At 36.4% G+C, this 24,385-nt stretch overlaps 1 protein-coding gene across 4 annotated transcripts in view; it reads right to left on the minus strand.

Moving 5' to 3' along the window:
• The window catches only part of STRN (striatin), a 69,152-nt gene that overhangs the window by 35,554 nt on the left and 9,213 nt on the right, over positions 1-24,385 (minus strand). For all 4 annotated transcript variants that reach the window (XM_036379981.2, XM_036379980.2, XM_036379979.1 and 1 more), the window contains exons 2-5: positions 20,514-20,617; positions 13,232-13,305; positions 10,108-10,186; positions 8,098-8,262 (exon numbers count right to left, since the gene is read on the minus strand). In XM_036379981.2, the coding sequence (XP_036235874.1) occupies positions 8,098-8,262; positions 10,108-10,186; positions 13,232-13,305; positions 20,514-20,617 (422 nt within the window). The remainder of the gene's footprint in view (positions 1-8,097; positions 8,263-10,107; positions 10,187-13,231; positions 13,306-20,513; positions 20,618-24,385) is intronic.

Below are 24,385 nucleotides of genomic sequence, written 5' to 3' on the forward strand. Positions count from 1 at the left end.
GAGAAGCTATGGAACCTGCCAAAGCAGAAAGCACAGAGCAGCCAGACTGTGGCAGGGCCTCCCTCAACGCTGTGCTCCTCAGCTGCTTGTTCTGAATCTCTTTCCCACTGCTCCTTCCTCAGCTGGACTCTGTAACAGCACTCTTGCATGCTTTTCTCTCCAGCACCTAACTTTGTCTTCTCTCCTTGAAGGTCTCGTCCCAGGTGACGCAGCACTTCCTAACCAACCAACCCAACAAAAATCATTTAAACAGTATGTATCTTCTATCACATACTGTTATCTCTGTCCATTACATCCTCCTTTCCAGTAGCCTTATCCAGGCAGACAGGCAATTCCTTGGGGCAGAGATATTACCCTGCCACTCCTGCCTACCCACAATGAGGTACAGCAGGACTAACTGCTTCTTATGGGCATAACAATAACTACTGCCAGAAGGCAACTGTAGCTAGACTAATGCTGCTGGGTTTTCCATCTTACTACAATAGATGGGCAGTGCACAGATTTTGTGAATATCACTCCTGAAACAGGGAACTTCTGACCAAAGGTAAGAAATGTTTTCCTGTTTAAAACACAAAATTCTTGTTACAAATGGGATGGTAACTGAAGTACTTACATCTCTTAAAATAACATGAAACTGAAATCACATTAGTATTTCCTCCTCAGGAGAAGCTGACAGAATTCTGAGTAGCTATGATGGCTGTGAAAATCTGATCCCAATTTGTATTTTACAGGCTGTTCAATTATTCAGATTCATGTTAACCCCTTGGCCCCTTTAAGACTAAAAATAATAGTATCTTCCCATGAAATCAAAAAAATATGATTTGTGGATATTCCATATATACTATTTAAATAAAGAAAGCCTGGCTTTGCTGGGCTCTGCAGGTCATAACATCAACTCTTCCTTTTCTGCCAACAGTGACACACCTTGAGACAAGCATTTTGTGTAAAAATCCACTTGGTTCTGACACTGAAATATTGCCAGCTTTAAAAAATGTATAGCTCAGACAGAACGTATTTGCTCTCAACATTGAATATTAATATTAACATAAATCCCATTTCTTAGTGAGTGAAATGCAGAAACCACAACCTACAGGCAAGGTGAAGTTCTTTTGTGGAAACTACAACAGCATGTTGATGATACCTTTCCAGCTCCCAGCATGATCCAGAACGTTTCAAATTGCAAAGTCAAGTTTAACTTAGACTAAAGTCACATTATAGACGTGTATTTTCTTGGTAACTAACACACTCTATATTTCTATCATTACCTTCTCTTTTGTTGATAATAACCCTGGAAAGTCTGTGGTCATGTCCAGGGAGAATCTCAAATTTCTCCCATGAACTGTCCAACCACAAGAATATTAACTGCCTCAATCCTACTCACAGCCTCAGAGGAAAGAATAGAGGGCTTTTTTGTTTGTTTATTTTATCCAAGACATACACAAGTTATCTTAAATAAAACCAGGATTTTATTGATAAATTCAGAAGCAGGAAGAAATACCACAATAAAGTTAAATAAATACAAGTTCAGCTTAGGCTGAGAAATGTTCCTGGGAGCTTGTACAGCTGGAAAGAACCTGTTGCGACCCAGGATTCAGAGCTGTTCTACCATACTCTTTCTTGACCAATTTTCTTTGTTTCAGTTTCCTACTACTATCAAAATAGCTACTGCATAGTCTTCATAAGCTTTATTAATTCCCCACAGAATTCAGTTATCATATGTTTTAAAACAGTCTTTTCAATGTGGCTAGTTAAATTCTATCAAACTGTACTCATTAAATAAATGCATGCAAATTCAATGAGGAGAGCCTTTAAGAACAGTCCATTAGATGTTCAACACTGTAAAATCTTTCATAATGCAGCACAGAAAATATCAAAATAATTTATAAAACTACAGAACAGTTAAAATCATCAACATTTACACACAGTGAACACAGGCCAGGCTAACAGTCTGTCACAACCTTTGAATCTCCTACGAAGTCACACCACACAATGCAAGAACTAGTGCAATATATGTATTATACAACTGGTAAGCAACACTTACAAAATGGTTTGCATATAAATTGGAATCGCAAAGGAATGACATTTAAAAAGCAAGGACCACTTCTCTTGCCAAATCTCATCAGCTAACTATAATATATCAAACAAATAAGTTTTATAAAGAATAAAAAAAAACCCTAATATTTGAGGTACTAGAGTAACTCCTGTAAGTTATTTCTCCATTCACCTCCCCTCTCTTTGCTCCTCTCTCTCTCCAACTACACAACTTCTGTCTCTTTCTCCCCATTCTTTCTGTACTGTGAATCTTATGTGACATTTCCAAAAACCATCTCTCAAACTCTTAAGCCACAGAATGGTGCCAATTAAAATTGTGGTCCATTTGTACTTCTTTCTTCACAAAAAAAAACCCAATTTATCTACTTTTTTTTTCTGCTTTAGTTCATCTGTTGAAAGTATCCAGATCTGGCCTAAATCAGGTACCTTTGAAATGCCTGTTAGGTCACTGCAAGATGGAGGCAGGGAGAAACAGAAAAAAGGTGAAAAAAAATTCCAAAATCTATTTGCTTTATTCCCTTTACTGTTTTTTTTTTTTTTCTTTTTGTAATTCAACATCTACTTGCATACTATTTTGGAAATCTTTCTTATGGCAGCTATTATCCGAGGTTTATAAATTCAGAGGTATTTTCCCAAATAAACCATTTTATAAGCTAGTCAACAAACAACATTCATCAGCCAGTATGCAGCATTTTCATTACTTGGGCCAGCGTTAATAGGATTTAGAGATGCAAAAGAGTTATTAAGTTCTTCTGGTATACAAAAACGTTCATTCACTGAAGCATCAGTTGGAATGACTTGTTGTATATCAGAAAAATACAGTTTTCAAAATTTTTGATTTTTGAAAAGGTCTTCAGATTTGCTTTCAAATGCTGAGGTTTGATTTTGCTCATGTAAAATACAGGCAGTGGAAGCCCTTGGCAGTTCAATAAGAAAAGAAAATGCAGCAGGTAAGTTTAGAGAGAGACTGATATATCACTCAGGACCATTTTTCTTTAAGAAGTTTCTATTGGCTATTTTTAGTTCTAATGATCAAACCCTTAGCAAGAACTAATCTATACCACTTTTATATATAGACATTTGTATCCGTGCATATATATACACATCATTTTGGTACATCCTCATTCCTTTCCAGTTCCATTCCTTTATTATATTTGCTTCCACTCATACTAAATAGTAGTCAAATACACACCTTCAAGAAGGTAAACTCATTTGACTGTTTAGGTTTCACTCAGTAAGATAAAGCTACTAAAAATGAGGTAATAAATGAACTAAAGATACTTAAGGACTCTCGTGTTTTCAAGGCTACAAGCTACAATTGCAGGCAGCTTTCAATTCTGTTTCAGTTTGTTGGGGGAAAGCACCCATTCCTCTCACTGCAAGTGTTAGGAATTTAAACCATTATTATGAGGTTATTATTTTAGTATCTATTTTTGAGTCCAGTCATGCCAAGTGGTACTTATCTTTTGTAATGCAAGTGAGCTGATTGAAGAAATTGAAAACTGATTCCCTTTTAAATTCCATGAAATAAGTGAAAACAGGACTATATCTAGCTCACGTTATCATATTAACATTTCATTTATGGATTCAAAATCTTGCAGGGTGCGTTCAAAATCCACATGATGTCTTTCTTGAGTGCTAAAGTTTTCAAGAGGATCTGTACATCAGCAAATAAATAGGCAATGTAAGAATTCAAGTCTGGCCAAACATGCAGAAGCTAGTAACACAAAGTCTGAGGCTACTTCACCTAAGGATGAAGAGAAACTGATTTGGCTTAAAACAGAGTCAGACAACAGTAGTGTGTTCATCACCGTACCAAAGGAAGGGGAACTTCTCTGAAGAAACTGCAATAATTTAGGATAAACAAAACTAAACTGAGAGGTTATGAGGGATCGGATAGCAATTTTCTAAAACAACTAGAGCCTAGCAGAATTCAAGTTACATATCCTCTGCTTCAAATAAATATTATTGTATAAAGTATTCGCACTACATTAACCATCATATGCTTCTACATACCAAAGCAAACAGCATCAGCTTCACAATAATCACCCCAAACATTCTCATTAGCCTTTCCCACAAAAAGGCTCAACTCAGTGTTGGCATCCCAAACACTGAGTGTCCAAATCTCAGCTGTTGAAATAGGTATACAGGACAGACAACAAGATAAAACTCATATAATAGACAAATGCTGCTGCAACAACTTAAAAATCTGTTAAAGCTGTAGTAAGCTGAACAGAGGAAAAACATCCTCCCTACCTACCATGAAGTATACACTTCACATATCCCCAAGGTCAGAGGAAAAATGCCAGGTATTATCTTTAAAACAATCAAAGGCATCAAAAAATATTAAAAAATAAGCAACATGTGGGTTTCCACTGTGCTCAGAAGTATAGTCAGAGCAAGTCACAGAGGTATTTCTGAGGAAGGCTGAATAGCAGCAAAAAGCACTATGCACAGATGAATACACTAACACAAAAACTGTGCTAAAATCAGACTGTGTTGAGAAGTAGATCAGCTCTTCATTTTTTCCCTGGAATTTTTTGCAATACTCATTTATTTTATGCTCCACCACTTTCATTTCACTAAGAAAATATTGGTTGGCTATCAAACAAATAATGAAAACATAAAGGAAGTTTTGTTTCCTATTGCCATTACTACCTCTCCTCTCAAAGAGATAACCATATGGCAGCGTAAAAGCATCAAATACCATCTCCTTCCTTTCTTTGGAATTTATCACAAGTGTTCAGTTGTACAGAAGGCAATTGAGCCAATCTGTTCTTTCTGCAATTTACACTGCTATATGGAGAAATCTTTAAGGAAATTAAAAGCTAGTGTGCCTTCCACTTTTCTATTCTGGAAATGCATCATTAAATCCATACTCCTTTTGTTTTTCATGGTACCATTTTCCCCTCTATTGTACATTATCTTCATCACATTCACCCACATTCTTTTCAAACTCCTATTGATTGCTCTTTATCATTTCCCATCCCCAAGGTTTCTCTTTACACCAGTCCTGTACTCTGCTTCTCACATTTTTCACTCCATGTAAACAGTTTTTTAAAACACAGACTTAAAATGCACAGATTCAACTGGGTGCATGTTATTCAGTTCTTCTAAGACCAAACAGATCAAAAATGACAGCTATGAGCTGTCTTTTCTCACTTCAACAGAGATGTATTCCTTGTTAGACTATATCCATTTTCATGCATTACCTTCTGCCCAGTGCTCTGCTCTTCACATGTAACTAAAACATCTTCAGGTTGACCAGTCTTCTCAGACTTGTGAGCAAGTATTTGACATCAATGTTCATTATATGTTTTGAACAGGAAAATCTGCCAAACTGCATTGGCTTGAGCAGTTCACAGGCTTCTCTGGTGATAGCAAAGCTTTCTCCTATGAAGAGTTTCACTGTACCCATACAGCCACTGAGAGTCTTCAGTCTGCATTTTAGTTTGCAGCTGTCCCAATGTCTCATGGTCCCAGCAAACACTCACATATGTCCTTAAACTTCCTGGAATTGCACTAAGGTTTTGTTTGGTTTCTTGTTTTTCCAATTTCTCACCATAACTTTCCTCTTCTACCACTACACCAAACTGCAGACACTAGTTCACTGCACTTCTTCCAACTGTAAAAGCCTGCTGCAGCCCAAATCCATTTTTCACTTCCCATGCACACAAGGATAAACAAGAGGCTGCTAAAAGAAGGGCCAGTCCTTTTGCCCTCACAGTAAGCGGCCTAGCACTGGTGAGGTTGTTTCAAAGGATGCACCTTCCTCAACAGTAAGCCAGAATTTAGCTGAGTCACCTAAATTTCTCCTAGTTCTGCCAACCAGGTAGGAAAGTGTTGAATTAGGGTTTCAAACACTCACTAAAAATTTTAGTTGAGTTCAGGAGTAGCATCCTGAGTTCAGGAGCAACATCCATGTGTCTTAGACCTGTGTCATGTATTCAATTCTATACTTTCCAAAGAGAAGCTGTTCTATATAGGCTGAAGTTATGCTGGCATTACATGAGACAGGTAAATATGAGCTTATTTCTCATTTTGCATCTACCACAAACCTGCACTTTGAAATCTCAGAGGTAAGTAATGATGCAGTTGGAAGAAGGTAACAGTGCCAGATGTCACAAAAACACTGAGGTAGCACAAAATGAAATAGCTGTTAAATAACAGGCAGTCTCTGCCAGGAAGCAAGCCACAGAATGCTTCCTGAAAGAAAAATTGAAAGAGGTGGTCTGCAAGTGTGACTGAAGCACCCAGAAGAATCACAGCATTGAGAGGCAGTCCTGTACTTATATTGATCATGGAATTCTAATAAAATCCTGACTTTTTTCCTTCTGGTGAGGGAGATCTCAGTGGACATCCAGAAATTCAAAATCACCCATGTTCAACATGACTATGTTGAACAAGAACCCTGGAAAATTTTTCCACTGTAAAGCCCTTGAGTCCCTTCTTGTTCATTATCTTATCAAAACACATCCCTAAGCTCTATAATGCAGTCTGACATCTCAGGCATCACAAGCAAGAAGAGTTTTTCAAAGTGTACAGCCTGACCAGCCTTGCAGCTGACAAGCTAGTACTGCCACAATGGAAGGGAATTATTTTTCTCCATCAGTGAATATCCTCAGCAACAGGGTAAACTACAAAGTGTTAAACCTAATGTCAGATCTATCCCAAAACCAAGAAATGCAGATAGGAAAGAAATGCAAATATATCCAAAACTGCTCTATTAAAACCACTGTCCCAGTATTTCATCCATCAAGTAACTACCTTATACACACATCCACCTTCTTCAAAACTATGTAAAAACTATGTTAAAGTAAATTTTAAAGTGTAAGAGGAGAAGCTTTATTTACACACTTCCCCTTCACCAGAAATCAAACCAGAACTGTTATTACAAGCTATCAAGCATTCCTTGTTCTTCAAAACAAAGCTGTTGTACATAAACGACATGACTTGTCAACTATGTAGCAACACACTATATTTTAGTAGCTTGCAGGTTTTCTCACACATTCAAGTTTTCCATCTCACAGCATTATATTTAATTACATAACAATGAACTTCTGGCCTTATGTAACTTGTTGGCCTGAAGTTGCTGCAGCTATCAGGAGGGTATCATGAAATCTTACAAATGCTTTTTAGAAGACAGGATGTATATATAACAGTATTAGGTCTTAGAAAATAAAGGTCTTGAATTTTGCCCCATGAATATAGAAAAGGAAAAAAGAGTGAGGATTTCTGAGGAAAGCTGTGCTACTACTGGAAACAGTACTCATCTACCTCATCACCTCTTCCTAAAATTCTGCATGATTTTCATTATTATTCCAGTTTTGCAACTACAGTATCTTAAACATGAATAAACAGATTATTTTTCTGAAGCCTTTAGAGTTAAGTTTAACTTATTTTTTCTCTTTTTTAACACTCTTCTGAAAAGAGAAGAAAATGGAAAAAACGCCTCTTAAGTTTTAACATTACTTAAGAGAAGAAGTAAGAACAAGCTTTTACCGTCTTTGACTGACTTTCCATAGTATTAGAAATATTAAAACACAGAAATTTGTACCTTACACTTCAGTCACATTTACATATGTCAGTAGAAAACCATAAACTTTTAGGACTCAGAATGTAATGAGTGACTTTGTTTTTCAGATTTAGCAAAAAAATTCCTTCTCTTATATAGATTATCATGTCGTAGTCAGCACAGACCAGAAGAGCAAAGCCTGTAACCTACACAGTTAAGTGTCCAGCAATACAAACAAACCATTAACTTGAAACAACACTGACTTCTAAACACTTAGCAATCATATCTCAAAAGAGGCTTGATTTGACTTAGTGCTGCCATCCAACTGAAAAAAAAAAATCACGGTGCTTTCAAGATGTGAATCTAAAGAATTACTTCCATACTTATTGCTTAATATAATAAAATTAGTTAGAATCGCTCTAATCTCAAACTAGAAAAAAATCCTGAAATCTTCTCAGTAAACAAAAATTTTGCTCAATGCCACTAAGTGCATTTATGCAGAATGAGAACAAAGTCATCTTGATGCTTACCCAATCATTGCGTTTTCTTTAATCTGGCCCTCTGTGCCATTTACCATTGGTTCTTGATTTCTGCTCTCTTTTTCTGAAGCATCACTTGAGAGGCCCAACAAAGCTCGCACTCGTTTTGATTTCACATCCAATATCGTGTCGGTGTAGCCCACTTCTTGTAGATACCTGAAGGAAGAGAACTCATGCTAATCTCCTCTGCACATGTCACTTCTGCAAAACATGAAATTCCTCCCTGAACTTCTCCCTGAACTCATCCTCAATCCCTTAGCTTAGCAACTGGCTGAACTTCTCCCTGAACTCATCCTCAATCCCTAAGCTTAGCAAACGCCGGTGCTGAGCTAGTGAAACATGCTTGTAAATCATCCTGTACCAGCTGCAGAGGGATCGCCTCTTGCAGTACCAGCCTCTACGGTCACTGAGAAAAAAAAAATCAGAGAGCCTAGCAGTCAGAGGTTATACAATACGTTATTCATTCATCTACTAAAATGGATGGAAAAGCACTTTCAATTAAAATACTTACAACTGCTTTATAAAAATCACCACAGTTGCATGTACAAGCATTTTTATTATTTGACACATGGAAACTAGATACAAGAAGCAGCAGATATGTTCCTTATGTAAACATTATTAGAAGCCTAGAAAATGGAATAAAACCTAAATTCTTTAGCTGTGGCCATTAGTAAGAGTTGTTATTTATGATGGACTAGACTTGATAAAATCTGTCTTGCCTTTCCTTTATTCTGCAATGGATCTACAAAAATTTGTCTTTCATATAAAGACTGAAAAGCAAAAATCATTGTATGAAAACTTCACAGCCCAAAGCTGGCTCTGTAGTTTTAAAGTTGGCTCTTTGACCAATATGCCATGTTGCCCTTGAGAGAAACAGGAGGGAAATAACGATTTAAAAAAGAAAAAGTAGACATTGGTTTGTGTCCTTCCCTCTAGAACATGGAGTTAATAGCAGTGAATTGATTAAATTGTCAATATTCTAGACAACTCTGAAGAAGGGAAATGCTATTTTACAGTGACAGCTGTTACAAATCAGGGACGTGCACTTCTCTTCCAAGAACATTCTCCTCCAATTATTTAATATCATTCACATAACCACATTAGGAGAGAAATACTGATTATTGGCCACAGAAAAATCAAACAAGTCACCTATGCAAAACAGAGTCTGTCAGTAATATGCACTCTATATTCAGCAGTGTGTCGCTCTTGCATGAACTGCGCTGAGACGGAATGACTTGTCTTCAAAATCACTGATCCAAGTCAAAACCACTTTAGTTACATTTATTCAACATGCAGGCAAAGATTTGAGCTCTTGCAAAAGAGAGGCCTGTACAAGCCATCCAACGAATTTAACTTTTGTACAACTCCTTGGAAAAAGGTCTTTTAATATAAGTTCCAGACCATCCTTACTGTCTCAGTCCCCTCTCATTTAATCCTCTGAAACACACCAAATATCATGGCAATTAATTTAACTATGATCACAATTCAAAAATTAATTTAGATGAAGAGACATTTGTTTCATTGACATGAACAGAGAATTAGAAAACATCTAGTCTAACCTTCTGGATGTTAATCTTTTCTGCAACTTAAACAAGCCAAAATAAAACTTTTCCTTCTCCAACACCAGCTGTTTTTATTTTACACAGCTCTTCGCAGAATCACATGTGTCTTTTGCTTTTTAATTGCAAAATGTCATGACCCACTGTTCTCCTAAGCAGATTGGCTTATTATACTCCATGAAAGAAAAGTAAATGAGATCAGGTGTTTGTGACTTGACAAGGCTTCTCATCTGAAGTTATGAAATATTAAAATTTTTTAAAACCCAAGGAAATGTAGTGCAGAAGCTCAATGAACTTCATCACACACTTCATCACGCTAGCTTTTCTTTCAGTAAAATACAACTGAAAAAAAAAATCAAAAAATCAAATACCATCACCATCATATTTCATTAGCAGATTCTTTCTTTGCATTCAGTATTTGAGTCCTTTTTTCAACACTTACTGTCTTAACAGCTGTCGTCCTTGTTTCCATATTAGCTGGCTGTTCTGTGGTGGCTGAATCTCTGTCTCATTCCCTTCATCTGAAAAAGATTATTTTATTACATTTTTCTTCTTTTTCCTATTTGCATACAAGATGCCCATCCACATAAAAAGTGATCTGCCTTAAAATGATTAGGAATGGTTTAATACCAAAATTCAAAGTGCAAATAATGAAGGGAGAAAAAAATGCACACAGCACATAATTGTAGTACTATATACACATAAAGATTTCCAGGTACATCCTACTCTCTGAAAGCAAGTTCCACTAGTCGTAACTCCTAAGCACTCCTACTCTATGAGAGCAAGTTCCTAACTCCTTTAGGGGCACATAATGACAGTCAGTCTGCAGTCCAATTTTTGCTTTGGCTTCCCAAGATAACTGCTGCTCACATTAAGTCTGAATACAAATATCTTTAACTGCTAACTGCAGCACGATATTGGTTTACAACTTCCCAATTTTTTTATATTTGACAGTTCAATATAAATCAACAGATCTACTTGCATCAATTTAATCCCTATTTGCATTAGTTTTGTAGAAACAAACAAATAAACAATAGGGACTATTTTTTAACTTGAAAAGTTGTTAAAAAATTTTCAGCACATTTTCCCCAACCATAAATTTGTAACCAAAAGTTACTACTCCAGAAAAATCTAAAAAAAAAAAATAAAAAATATCATGTGGCTATGTGGCTGTTCTTTTAAGAAAACTATCAGAATACTGGCAACCAACAGCTACACATTTATTCCATATATAGCTTCACAGCACAAGATGGTGGGTTTTTTCCTCTCCTCAAGGAGATGCATATGCTTCCCAAGATAAAATGCCTTGGTTTATTATCTATGAAAGCCTCTATAAAACTTTAAAACTTTGTGGTCCAAACACTGAAGGATGAACAAACTTCCTGTGTAAACAAGACTTAAGAACCAGAAAAACCTGTGGTATACTCCTATGAGTAACTTGATATGTGATGTGTGAAAGCTATTATTCTCATCAGGAAGTCACTTACCTTTAAACAACTCAATTAATACTACACAAAAAAGCCCCACCACCTACCCAAAGAAGCTATTAAATACTAATCAGAATTCACATGCAAGGAGAGACATATGAATTTTAGACATCTCATATTCACAAATCTATTTAATAGCAACCACAGGAAATAATCAAATGCACAATCATCTTCCAATGACAACTGGACACAGCTGGATCCAATGCACAACTACTAAAGCTCAGTCTATAATTATTAAAACATGACTGAGGTAAATCTGCCTGAAAATTCTTTTTGAAAGCAAAATCCACTCTTCTGAAGGCACTGTTAAGTATATCCAGAGGCAAGAATTCTCTTGTGCTGAGTCTCCTCAAAAGTGATGACTGCTAGCAGTAGCAGTGGTTAACAGATAAGAGTGAAGAGACTTGCATTACGAGAAAATTATAGCAGAAGATATAGTATATACAGTATACAGGGATAAATTGTATAAATAATTTTATTTTTAAAGTATCCCTTTACCAGGAGATTGAAATCTTTCTTCTAAAATTGTGTTACAGACTCACCAAGAGATCATAAAGGAAACAACAAGGATCCATGTAGAAGAACTACTACCAACATTTTGACTTTTTTTCGTGACTGGGCAGGAAAAACAGGGACAGGGCAAGGGGAACATATCAACACACAACATAAGTATCAATCAAAGACAACTTCAAAATAGCATTAGAACAAAGTTTCTATTTTAAGTCATCAGTCCAGATTTGATATAGAATGAAAACACACATTTCTGATAGCTGTATATAGAACACAATGGGATAAATGAGAATGATGGAATTTTAACTGAAGTATTTCCATATTGTTGACTTTGCAGAATTAATGCACAGTCTAGACTCTGCTGGGCAAGCCAGGCCTCACACTACATTCCTCAGCTGGAAACTGCAGCAATGTGCTGTAGATGCATCCTGAGAAATTACAAAAAATCCCCATGGTTGTCTAGGGCTGTGGTATGACAGGACAAAGTTTTCTAAAGGTCCAGAAAGAGACTGAGGTCTTCCATTTAGTAGCACCAAATTCAATATTTCTTCAGTTATGGAAATAAAGCTGATAATTGCATGAAATAAAATTTCTAAAAAACTCATTAAAAACTTGGACAAGAAAAGCCTGGTGTAAAGCTCTGCTAGCTGGTATGGGGTAGGATTTTTTGTATGTTTGGGGGTCTTTTCATGACCTTCTAAACCCAGTGAGGTAAGAAATCACCATGACAGTCAGCTAGATCATCCCCTCCATAAACCAAGTGACAAAGATGAGATTTGCAGACATTCTATGCTCTGCCTTTACATATAGGTTGTTCCAATTTTGTTGTAGTAGAAGCATAAGGAGACTGAGACACAAAAAACATTACCTATTTTTTCAATGCCTTGACCATTAGCCAGATCTCTCTATCTTTTTTTAATATTTTTTCCCCCAGAGGAAAGGATAGGGAGATAGAGGGATAAAAGGAAGTAACTTAAATTCTTATTTCCCCAATTCAGTGCTTAAATCTATTTGTGTGAAGTAGGAGATGAAAACAAATCAGCTTTCCAGAGACCAAGGCAAAAAACTGAAATAACTAAATGCATCTCCAATGACCATTTGAAATCTCCCGTTCAAAAACTCTCACTTACGTATAAATTGCACTTTAATTATTTTTTTCCTGGAATACCACTAAGGTAATTGAACCAAAAAATTATGAACTATGTATTTCATTCAGAAGAATTATCCAGAGACAAAAGGATTCTATTGCTGTGAATCTAGTATCATCCTGTTCTAAAATATCCATACACATCACTAAGGGACAGAAAAACTACTCTCTCCAAGAGCAGTCTGCTCATTCGGGTTTGGATTTTTTTTTTAAATCTAAACTAACTCGATTTATTAATAGACTCTTAGAGCACCAGAATATATTTTTAATTGTACAAGAATAAAATACAGGCTGGAATAATAATCTCTATTCTTACTGCTCCATTAAGAGACTTATTTTATCAATACTATCAATTCAGCATTTGCACATAACACAGTTAAGCTTTTATGCCAGTAATAAACTCACTCTCGTTAAATTCTTACCAGAATCATAGTTCGGTGGCTTCATATCTCCCTGATTCAATTCTGTGCCATATTTTAATTTGTGGTATTTAGCCCTGCAAGGAAACCAAACAAAAAAAATTTTTAAATCTATTACTACATTTAAAGGAGATCTCTAAACACATAAATGGCATCTGTTTTCAATTGAAAAGCCACTCCTTTCTTCTAGGCTGGGAATAAAGCAAACCAAGTAATTTTACCATGACTTCAGATAGGTAATTTTATTGAAATCTTTTTTTCCTTAGGGTTACATGTAATTGCATAGTGAATACTGAGGAAACACACAGAGCAGTTGACTGCAGATTTTACAAAATGTTCTTGCTACAGAAAAGGTTCCTTCCCTGTGGACACAAGCAACTCTTCTGCTTCCCTTCCCAACCCCCCAGTCTTTCCTTTTTAGCCAACATTTATGAAACATTTTTACTACCCATGTCAGTTCAGTGCCATCTACTTCATATCTCATATTGTCACTCCATTAAGCAAACTTTAGTTTTATTCTTCGAAATGCTGTGCTCTCCCAACAGCAGCAGGCCCTCAGCCAAAACTATTCTAAATGAGACTTGGCAATGACAGCTCACCCACACCACTTTCTCTCAAAGCTGCTAGGTCTGCCACTTGACCAAGTGCAAAAATGGAGACTTCTTCCAAAATTATTAAGCTTTCAAAAGCTTATTATATTTTGGGGCAAATATAATAAGCCCCACAAAGCATGCCATACAATGAACAAGAATAGCAACAAACAAAAAACAGAAATGCTTTTTAATTTGAGAAGCTTCATCCTAAAGACTCAGTATGTACAGACTTTGAAATACACAAAATAACACCACAGTAGAACAGTATTACACATGCACATGTAAATTATTCAAGATTCCTTACAGCAGTCTTATAACACTGCAGTAGAGAAAGTGAGGCAAAGTGAGCCTTTTCTAGTTTTGCAATCTGTTCCCTCCTTCTCTGACACTCACCATAACTTTATAAGTACAAAACTGCAAGTTTTATACATTTACAACTGGGTAGAAGAGTGGCACTGACACCAGTTCCTACCCTAAACAAAAGGCTAAGAACTCAGGAAATGCTGTGTGTGCAGCCTGGGAGTAGTGGAACAATCAAACAGTACGCATGTAAATGCAGCTCAAACATAAATCTACAAAGTGAAGTGTAGGGTAGCAAGAAAAAGGCTGAAAAAGACAAAAAAATAAACCTCTCATATGCACCAACATGAAAAGAAGTTTCATTAGCTCCACTAGGCACAAGGGAGCTCTTCCACTTAAAATTTATTTTAAAAAAAATTAATGGGTTTGACACTTTGTAATTGTATGAGGCAAGTTTTCACTAAAATCGCATGACTATATCAAGAACAGCTGCAGAAAATGTTTCCAAGTTACCTACACCTCTAGATTGCTTCTTAAACATCTTCATTATATTACTGTTTTCTTTTGCCTTTTCCTATTTCATCAAGAAAGCCCATTACTTCTAACAAAATAGTGCTGAAGAACGCTTCATAGTTCTTACATTTCAATTTCAACAGTAATAGCTTCTTACTAATCCAGCTGCATTTTAATTATAATAAATATTTAATTCTGACTGAGAAGGGTAAGTGAAGAGTGAAGAAGTGCCTCTTAGGCATAGCAACATCGACAGACAAAGGAACTAACTCTCAAGAGCCAGAGCACTAAGCTCTAACTCAGCTGAGCAGCAATCAACAAGGAAAAGAGAAAGGATGTGCTTGAAATGTATTAGAAGCAATAGATGGAAGTTAAACATTTTGGTCAGTACAAAAAAGAATAACCAAGAGTAGAACAAAATCAAGGCTGAATGCTCAATCAAAATATTTATCTTTCCTTTTCCAACTATCCATTTCTTACATGTTACCCTAGTAAAACAACTGCATTTCATTATTGTTAAATATTGATGCTATATATACTCTTCCCCCACCTCCTCTAATGAAAAGCAATGATTAATGAAGAATTTAGAAGTCCTCCACTCTGTCACCAACTTCAAACAATACAATTTTTTATGCAGTCGTGAAATCAAGAGACCTTAATATGTAATCTATTTTGATCTGACTTAACAGAAGTGAACAAATATTAATACTCTGCTCTAATCTGGATTAGTGACATATGTTGTGTTCTACTTCATTCCTTCAAAGAATTCAGGGAGAAGTTAGTTTTGCAGCAGTTGACATTTGCTTTTAGTTCGTGGGTTTTATACAAAGTTCCACTATGCTCGATGCGTTTACTAATTTTCTTATCAAGTTTTGTTAATCATTTCCAGCCTAAGTAAAATGTTTGCTAGGTTCACTGCAAGGATCATTCTTTGGACCTTTCCTGTTCCTCAGATCTCATGTTCTCCAAAATCCATCTTTCAAAGATTCAGACTGCAGTTTTTTAAACTTCTCAGTATATTTATTTCAATCTCCTAAATCCATGTTTGCTCACTTTTTAATTCACTTCCCTCTTAAATCAACAGTTATAGTCTTTTTTCTTACTGAAGTTTTCCCCACTCATCAAAAGTATTATAAAATCATTTCAACAAAATGAGATTATTCATTTAAAATCCATTTTAAACGGTTAGTATCCAAGATTTTCTAACTGGTTCCACCTCGTAACACAACAGCTTTTAAAGCTTTTGTTGATATTCTTTACTTCAAGAGGATAATGTAGATTACATGGTCTTGCACACCATTGGCACTTTAAACTTATTTTAGGGCCAAACTGGATTAAGATTTCATCTTTCAGAGGACCTAACTTTGTATATTGCAGGCAGAGACCAGCAGCACTAGAGAAAAGGCAGAAGAACAGTGTTCTAACAAAGAGGCAACTGAAGAGATGAAAAGCCCCAAAAAGTAATCCTTATTTCCAATATTGCTGGAAAAGTTAAAAACAAAGTTATAGAGTTCTGACTGCACAAAATGATAAAAAAACCCCAGTGCTACAATCAAACCTGAATTAAATTCAATTGGTATAAATTCAGGTCTCTGAGCAGGACACACACTCGAAACAGAAGCATGAGTATCATGCCAGAGTATGTGACACACTGAACTCATCTTCAGTTGAGGTCAGCTTCTAAAGTTCAGAAAAATATTACCGAAAACTCCCATAAAATCAATATAGACCGCTAATAGGTTATCTAGGACATATCTTCCACATTTCTTCAGGCAGTATGACATTTATTATTACATGCTTTTTTTTATGATACAGCTGAAAATGTCACAGGTATGAAAGACAATCTTCTTTCTAAAGTGCACTAAGAAAAGAGCTGAACACCATGACTCAGACTCCAGGACTAGAAGGGAATCTTGACCCTTCAGTTACACATATTGCAATCAAAGGGTATGAAACTCTTCACAAAATAACCTCTAATTCTTTTCTACACAAATTCAAAATATCACTTATTCTATTAGCACATTTTAATTTAATCTGTTTTTACAATGACAGAATATCTGCTGTCCACCTGTAATGCTTAATTTTTTCACTTTTGCAGAAATCATAGGGTCCATTTATTAACAGCTTTAAAATGGCCTTCTGCAGCTCACCTTGAACTCTAGCTCACACATCCCAGTAGTGTGATACTACCATCACGAAAAAGAGATAAAGTATATTTTGCGTAAAAAAAGTACAAAGAAAATGAAAGTTTCTTCAACCTTTTTATCATCTGGTCAAAAAAAAGGACAGTGGTTTGGTGGCAGGGGAGAAAAAGAAACAAATATTTATTATCTGAAACTTGTTCAACTTCAATGATTTACCTTCCATTTCTGAAAATTACATATGAATTATTAACAGTATGCAGAGACAGAAAAATTACTTGAAAATGACTACCTGAAGGATACAACTTAATAGAAGGTATTTTCTAGCTGAAGACTAGCCTTGCAGTTATTTGAATGAAAGCTATTTTAGCACTGTGAAACTATGCTCCTGGGTAGATGCCCTTACAGATAAGCATGACTATTACCACTGCTCTGACTTCTGCCCTTCATTACACAATTCTCCTCTTTTGATTAGAAGTATTTTCATTAAACTATGTGTCTTCTATTTAGTGCTTGGAAACATTCAACATGGCTGCCACACAAGAATTGCTTAGGAAAATGCTAAAAGCTTTCATCCACGTTTCCTAAGACTGAGTGCAGTGAAACTTTTCTGAATACTTCACACAGAAACAAATTTGATTCCAGTCAAAAAAAGCCACTATTTCTTGGAAATATCTGTCGCCAGACCTGATCCAGCTGTGCTGAGGGAGCCTGCCAAAACATCCGTAGAAGATCTGGGAGCTGCCGCCAAATCAAGAGACATAAACAAGAACGACTGCCAGGAACAGCACGGCAAGATATTCTACCCAGGGGAGAAGGCGCCAGCCTTACACTGATCAGACACATCAGTGCAGAAAACAACACAAAATTAAATCAACTGTTTCTAGAGACATGGCTCAGGAGTCCAGCTCTTTGGTTGAAATATGTTAAGACAGGAAGTGCGCTAGACTAGCCGAAATAGGACATGTACTTGAGAGAAACAGGACTACGTTTCAGCTAGCTCCTGAAAATCCAGAGGCACCAGTGAAACTTACTGGTGGTGGAGCAAGTATTGATAAAGTCATAAAAAGTAATCCTCAACTCTGAACAGCCTCACACTGCAATCTACTGGATGCTGGCAAAACTACATCAAAACTCCTATTGAAAAATGCTAGCACTTAACTATGCACTAGCTCCTTCTAAGCTCCTTGCTACTTCACCTACTAAGACTCTTCAGCAGAAATAACCTGCCTTGCTATACACACAGTAAGAAGATAACCTCACAATTACTGACATAAAGACTTAACATTAAACTAAATTTGCCAGAAAAACATGACCATCAGTAGTAAAAGTTATTTTCTACCTTACCCACGCTAAAATGACATGACATGAAATAGAGAACATCAACAGTGGTCCCAAAGTTGTTAATTTACAGTAAAATTTGAAACTATTAGGTTGATAAAAGAAATGCAGAGCAGCCACTATAAATAACAGCTCATAGAAGCATGTACCTGCAAAAACAAATGTTTCTCATTTCTTTTACACGGTTTCCTGAGGGCATTATGAACATGGAGTACCCTGGTCCACAATTTCATATTCTGTTCTGTTACTCATAATTTATTTCGTCCAGCTGAGAAAGATCTGAAATACTACACACAGCCAGAGCTGAAATGAAGGAATACAGGAATGATTTCCTGCCCTCTCACAGCGCACCAACCTTCCCCAAACTTGATAGGAATGTCTTCCTCCTACCTTGGAGGATCTCATTTTCCAGCTCTAAGAACCCAATGGAAAATGCCAGCATCCTGATTACTGCCTGACCAGGCTGACAGCTGATTTAGGAAAATGCTGGGAAAGGGAGCAGTGCTTCCAAGCTCAGTATGTTGCCGTTCTTTGAAGTATCAAGCAAGAACACTTGCTGGGAGATAATTCCAGCAGAAATACAAGACTATTTCTTTAGAAACTGGCAAATAAAACTGCAGTTTAAAACTACAAACTCATAAATAGCTGTCTCCAGCACACACACCAGTCACAAGTATCACATCTGCTTACAGAACCACCCGTACTGGAACTGTCACACTGGATCAGATCAGCTGACTGTAGCCTACTGACCTGAGTAACCGAGGCTAATGCCACACACTGCAGAAAAACATGCAACATAAAAGATACTGGTGTCAAAACTGTAATAAGAAGCCACAAGTGTTTTTTTCCTAATCCTGACAGGGACTGCTGCATTAAGTTTTAAATGTTATAATTTAGGTGGATTTTACACTCTAAAACTGACAGACATTTTCACCATCCATATGGAAGTTTGATTTTTGTTTTTTTAATGTTACAAAGTTTCTCTGATAGTACACAAAAATGTATTTACATTGTTTGATGATTTTAAATTGCTAACTTCTGTGGGTTATGAACATGGAGTGTTAGAGGTACTTTTACGTAATCAGGAATAGCTCCACCAGTTTTGAAATACAAGAAATCTTCACAGAATATATATATAACTTAGAGTATATTTTTAGCTGAACCAATGACACTAAGCTCTGTAATTATGCTTCAAATGTAAGCCTTTCCACAGCCATAAACTGCAAACTCCATTATGCATACATTTTGTATTTTTCTGTGCTCTTTGATGTAATATTGGTACCATAATGAAGCCCAGGCAAAAAGAGTATCTACCTTAAGGATTCCTCCAAGAACTCCCCAAAGCAGAAGAAAATACACTGGAGTCTGGGGGCTACTGCTGGCCAGAACCCTGGCTGCATCCCCATGCTAGTGGATTAACTGGTTGCTACCAGAAAGAGACAAACTGGATGGTAGAAGACACATCTTGTGCTAAAATAGCCCATACAATACAGTAATGTAACTATTGGTGTCCTTTTAAAATTATCTACCAGTGATGTTCTATTCCTCATTTGCATATGTGCGTATTTTAACTCTTATTTCTACTAAACAAACTATTTCAGAGGCTTCTTTTATTGAAGAGAAACAGGAATTATCTAACAGGAAAATGATAATGTAAGCAATGACTGCTTTGCAGCAGTACCATAAGTATACTCTTTATTCAAGAATTTTAAAAGACATTTCACTAATTAAAAGAATGTAAACTAAACTTGGCCTGAAATAAATCGGTTGAATGGAGAGATTTCTGAATTTCTGCTTGCCTCAGCTTAGAAAGGTTAGAATAACAGGAAAGTATACATAAGAATAAAATGGCAAACTCAGGACTTGTACTAAAATGTCCATGAACAAAGAAATAGACATTGATTAACTGGTAAACATAAACACTTTTGCAATCACACAATTAACCTCCAGAAGATATTCTTGTATAGTCTCTCATACTGAAAAGGCTAAAAACTTAGCAAGATTAAAAACTAGTAATTATTAGACTGAAGACAGTTATTCAAGATTTCACTTGACACGTATTAATAAACAAAGTTATTACGCTGAACAAAATGAAAATACACTTTAATTCTGGAGTATAATCTATACAGTTCAGTGGAATTTTACCAAGGGAAAGCATTCATTATTGATCAGCTATGGGTTTTGTTAGCATGTTTTTCAAGTCATACTGTTTTAGCTGTTGCTCTCATCATAATGCAGACATTTAGACTAGTGGTTTTATTTAGTACAGTAAAATTCGTCAATAGAACTTAGTAGAGACAGAAAAAACATTGCTTGGTTTTGTCAAATACAAAGGCAAAAATAAAGTTTCTGCCTTCAGCATTTCTTCATCACATACTCATCACAAAAGCAGCATACCTTTCCTGTTTGAGCGCATATTCCAGCATTTTGATTCTTCGCACTAGATCCTTCTTCAGATTTTCTTGTCCTTTCCTTTCACCTTGAAGAAAGGCGATCTGGGCCTGCAAAAGCAAGTGTTCAATTTAGAATCCGATTGCTCAAAATTATTCAGCTTAGCTCTTAAGTGTGTGTGTGTCTTCCAAAGTTAATTTAATATTCATTTGTAGAGTTCAAAAGGCGTTGGCTTACTATGCTTCATAAACATTAAACACTTACAAAAACCACTGCAGAGATAAGCCTTCTAAACAGCATGCTCACTACAGATCAAAAAAAAAAAAAAAGATAAGAAATAAAGCAATTTTGGTTTGTTTGACAGGGTTTGTTTTCTCTCTTGGATATGGATAAACATTCAATAAAGGATAAGGAATGGATAAAATAAGCATACAAAAAGCCTTCAGCAGAGAAAAGTATTCACCAACAATAAGCAAGAGAAGATGATAAAGTATTTTTCTCACTAACTGAAGTAGTGTATAATTAGGGTATAATTCTATAGATACATGTCAGATACATGACACTAGTAAAAAAAACCTGATGTAAACCATGTTCAGCTAAAATAAGAACAAAAAAATCAACCCCTCTTTGTAATACAGGGTTAAGTGTTAATTATGATACTTACTAAAATAGGTTAAGGAAAGGTCTCCAGAAATACTGTAATTAAGAGAGGAAGAAAAAGGAAAACAGGGAAAGGTATTTCGGTGAGGGAGACAAGAAGAGAAATGGTACACAAGTAAATAAAAGTGACGTAGAAAATAGACAGCTAACCTCTATCAACTTCCAGCACAAGTATTTAGTTGCCTGTGAAAAATCTCCTTTAAATAGATAATTATGACAAACACAAGATATTAATTCCTAATCACAAAGGAAGAACTCCCTGGTTTTCTACCTAATGCTCAAATCAAGAGGCAAGTTCTTATGCTTGCTCAACTCACACATACACTTTGAGGCAAAAATACTTGCAGGCAGTCACCACTTCATGCCTCAGCCTCACCTGCCATTTCCAGGATCAGAAGCTTTCTGCACCTCTACAGCCAAGTCACCAGGCACCTCATCTGTGTCTTGAGAAGCACAGACAGGATAAATGGCAACTGGTCTACGCCATCAGCTGTTGAGTATGACAACCTATAACCCTTGCATTTAAATAAATGCTCAGGAAAGTGGGATTAAAAATGAGCAGGAATATCCTATCTTCACCTGTTACAACCTTGCAAGCAGTCCCCAGATATTTCAGTTAATGGAGATAGCTGCTTCCAAAGAATCTGACTGCAGATTTTTACCCCAAGGTGAGAAAAAACAGAGTCTCTAAATGTCATTTTCTCTCCAACAACTATAAAGGGAAGGCACACAACTAACTCAGTTGAATTTTGGTGACCAGGAAAGATGAATCTTACACCAAGAGCCCATTTGTTGGTGGCCAGCAATAGCAGCTGCTCTAAAATATCACACCAGCTGACATAATTTTATTGCTCAAGTACAGTCAGTAAATAGCTTGACAGACACCTGAAGGATCCTTAACTGCCAGTCACCAACTAGATCAGCCAGTTTATGACAAGAGAAAAACACTGGCTGCTCTCCAACTAAGTCACTCTTCTCCTTCAACAGGGGAAACACATTAGAATTCCAGAAAAAAGAAGTCAGCTGAATCAAAAGAAAGATCTCTCACTCTGGAATCAACTACAATTGAATTCTAATGTCAATTTTATGCTCAGGTTTAAAGAAAGGCACAGGAGAAATAAATGCTGATGCTGGAGTCAGCATTTCCTACCCTAAGGAATGTAACAGCGAGAAGCATCCCAGCTCAACAAGGTCAGCATCCCTCCCAAGAGGAGTATCTCAGGCACATGTAACTTAGTTTGCAGTAACTGCACAGACACACAGATTCTCCCTCCCTATCTCCACACAGGCCCAGCAGAACTGACACATGCTCTTCCCGTCAAAAGGGAGAGAACATCAAAACGTACTTTTAAAAACAGAAATCATGGCGTAAATATGTATTTGGCTGGAATGAAAAAGATCATCCAATGCCATCAGGACACAAGCTGAAGTGATCTATTATGTGACCTGCTGTCTGCAAGCAATTTCTAGCCAAGAATGAACTGACTGAACACACTGGAATGAAGCATTTTTACTCAGAAGGCTGGCAAACAACGCAGCTCACACACTGCTACACTACAAAGGTCAAAGCAGCATTTCTGTTCTAACAGTTGAGGCTAAAGTCATCTTCCACTGGTAGCAGCCTAAACTAAATTAAAAAATGCAACTTCTCAGTAGTTTTAACAGTCTTCCTTTTGTAAGACAGAGAGACATAAATGGATATGATTGAGAATTACCATATGACATCTCCTTCATGTGGACATCTTTTGTTGTCAGTAATACCTCCATACTCTTAATGATGTCTTAGAACTTTTCTTTTTCCTGGATTTTCAAGAAGTACTTGTGTTTCTTACTTAAAATACACACAGCAACAACAGACGAATCTCCAGCCCTACACAAGCTTATTGCTAGGATCCTTCAAGGTTAATAAATATATAATTTACAGATAGGAACTTTTACTGGTACTTCCAGAAACTGAGAATAATTTTGCTCTCTCCTTGGAGGCTGCATGGTTTCTAGCATAGTTTGTTCATGCTTTTCTTCAGAGTAGCATCCTTATGCCTAATACTCACTGTTTTTGAAGAATTCTGGCTCTGGAAATGAGAATACTTACATTTGGTCATTTTTATAACTTAGAGAAATATTCCCTTTTTTTTCCACAAGATGTTAGCAACCCTTATCCCTCATTTGTACATGTACTGAGTAATTACAATTACATCAGCCTCCACGGACAATAAAAATCAGTTATACATGCAAGCTTAAATGTTACTTGAGAAATTCTCAATGCCGATATTCAGATTTGCTTATATGGCACGGAAGGACAGTATTAAAATAATAACTGAAATTTTATATTAACAATAATGTACTAACAGTTCAAATGTTTTAAGCAGATTTCATTCTTTAAATTTTCATTCTTTTGGCAATTCACCAAAAATATGCAAAGGAATCTAAATGTTCATACCATAAAATAAACACTTTGCAGATAAATGCAAACTGAATAAACAAGTACAATGAGTTGAAATATCTAAAATGACAAATTATAACAAGTAGCAGTATTTTTGCAGTCTCTAGAACAATGCAGTGGCAACTGTAGGATCACTATTTCCAATTAAAATACATGGACAATATCTGTCTAAATGTCTGTGCAAAAATTTAATGTGCAGGAGGTCAGGGTTGAAACATGATGAAAACTGTAACTAAACTGCACAACTACAGTTTTCTCATATTTCAGGCATAAATGACAGAATTTTACCGATAGACTGAGACACCACAGGTGACTTCCCATGGCTACAGCTTTAAGCCAAGTCATATCTGGAGTCTGAGCTACACCTGAGGAAGAAGAGGAGCAAAAGAGATTCCCTTCCACTTTGAGTAATCTGCAACACTGCTCTACACTTGTGTTTTGGCCACTCCTGGGAAAGTTTGCCAAAAATTTCAAGAATTCGCAAATATTCCCAACAAACAGGTTCTGTGACAACTGACCTTCTAGGTAATAAGGTTAAAATGCATCAAGTTGTAAGCCAGTCTTTGCACACCTCAAAATTGCCTATGGGGATCCCGCAAAACCTCGTATTGTTCTTGCCTTACGGGTGGGGCTCATCATCTCCATAAAGCACCCGGCCCCGCTGGCTCCACGGCAAGAATCAAGGCAGGATCCGCCTCGAGTTTATTCCAGGCTAAGTGCTACAAGTTACTGTATTGCAACTCAACTGTGACATTAAGATCAAGAGAGAAGGAGA

This window comes from Molothrus ater, chromosome 3, assembly GCF_012460135.2.
Source record: "Molothrus ater isolate BHLD 08-10-18 breed brown headed cowbird chromosome 3, BPBGC_Mater_1.1, whole genome shotgun sequence".
NCBI lineage: Eukaryota > Metazoa > Chordata > Aves > Passeriformes > Icteridae > Molothrus > Molothrus ater.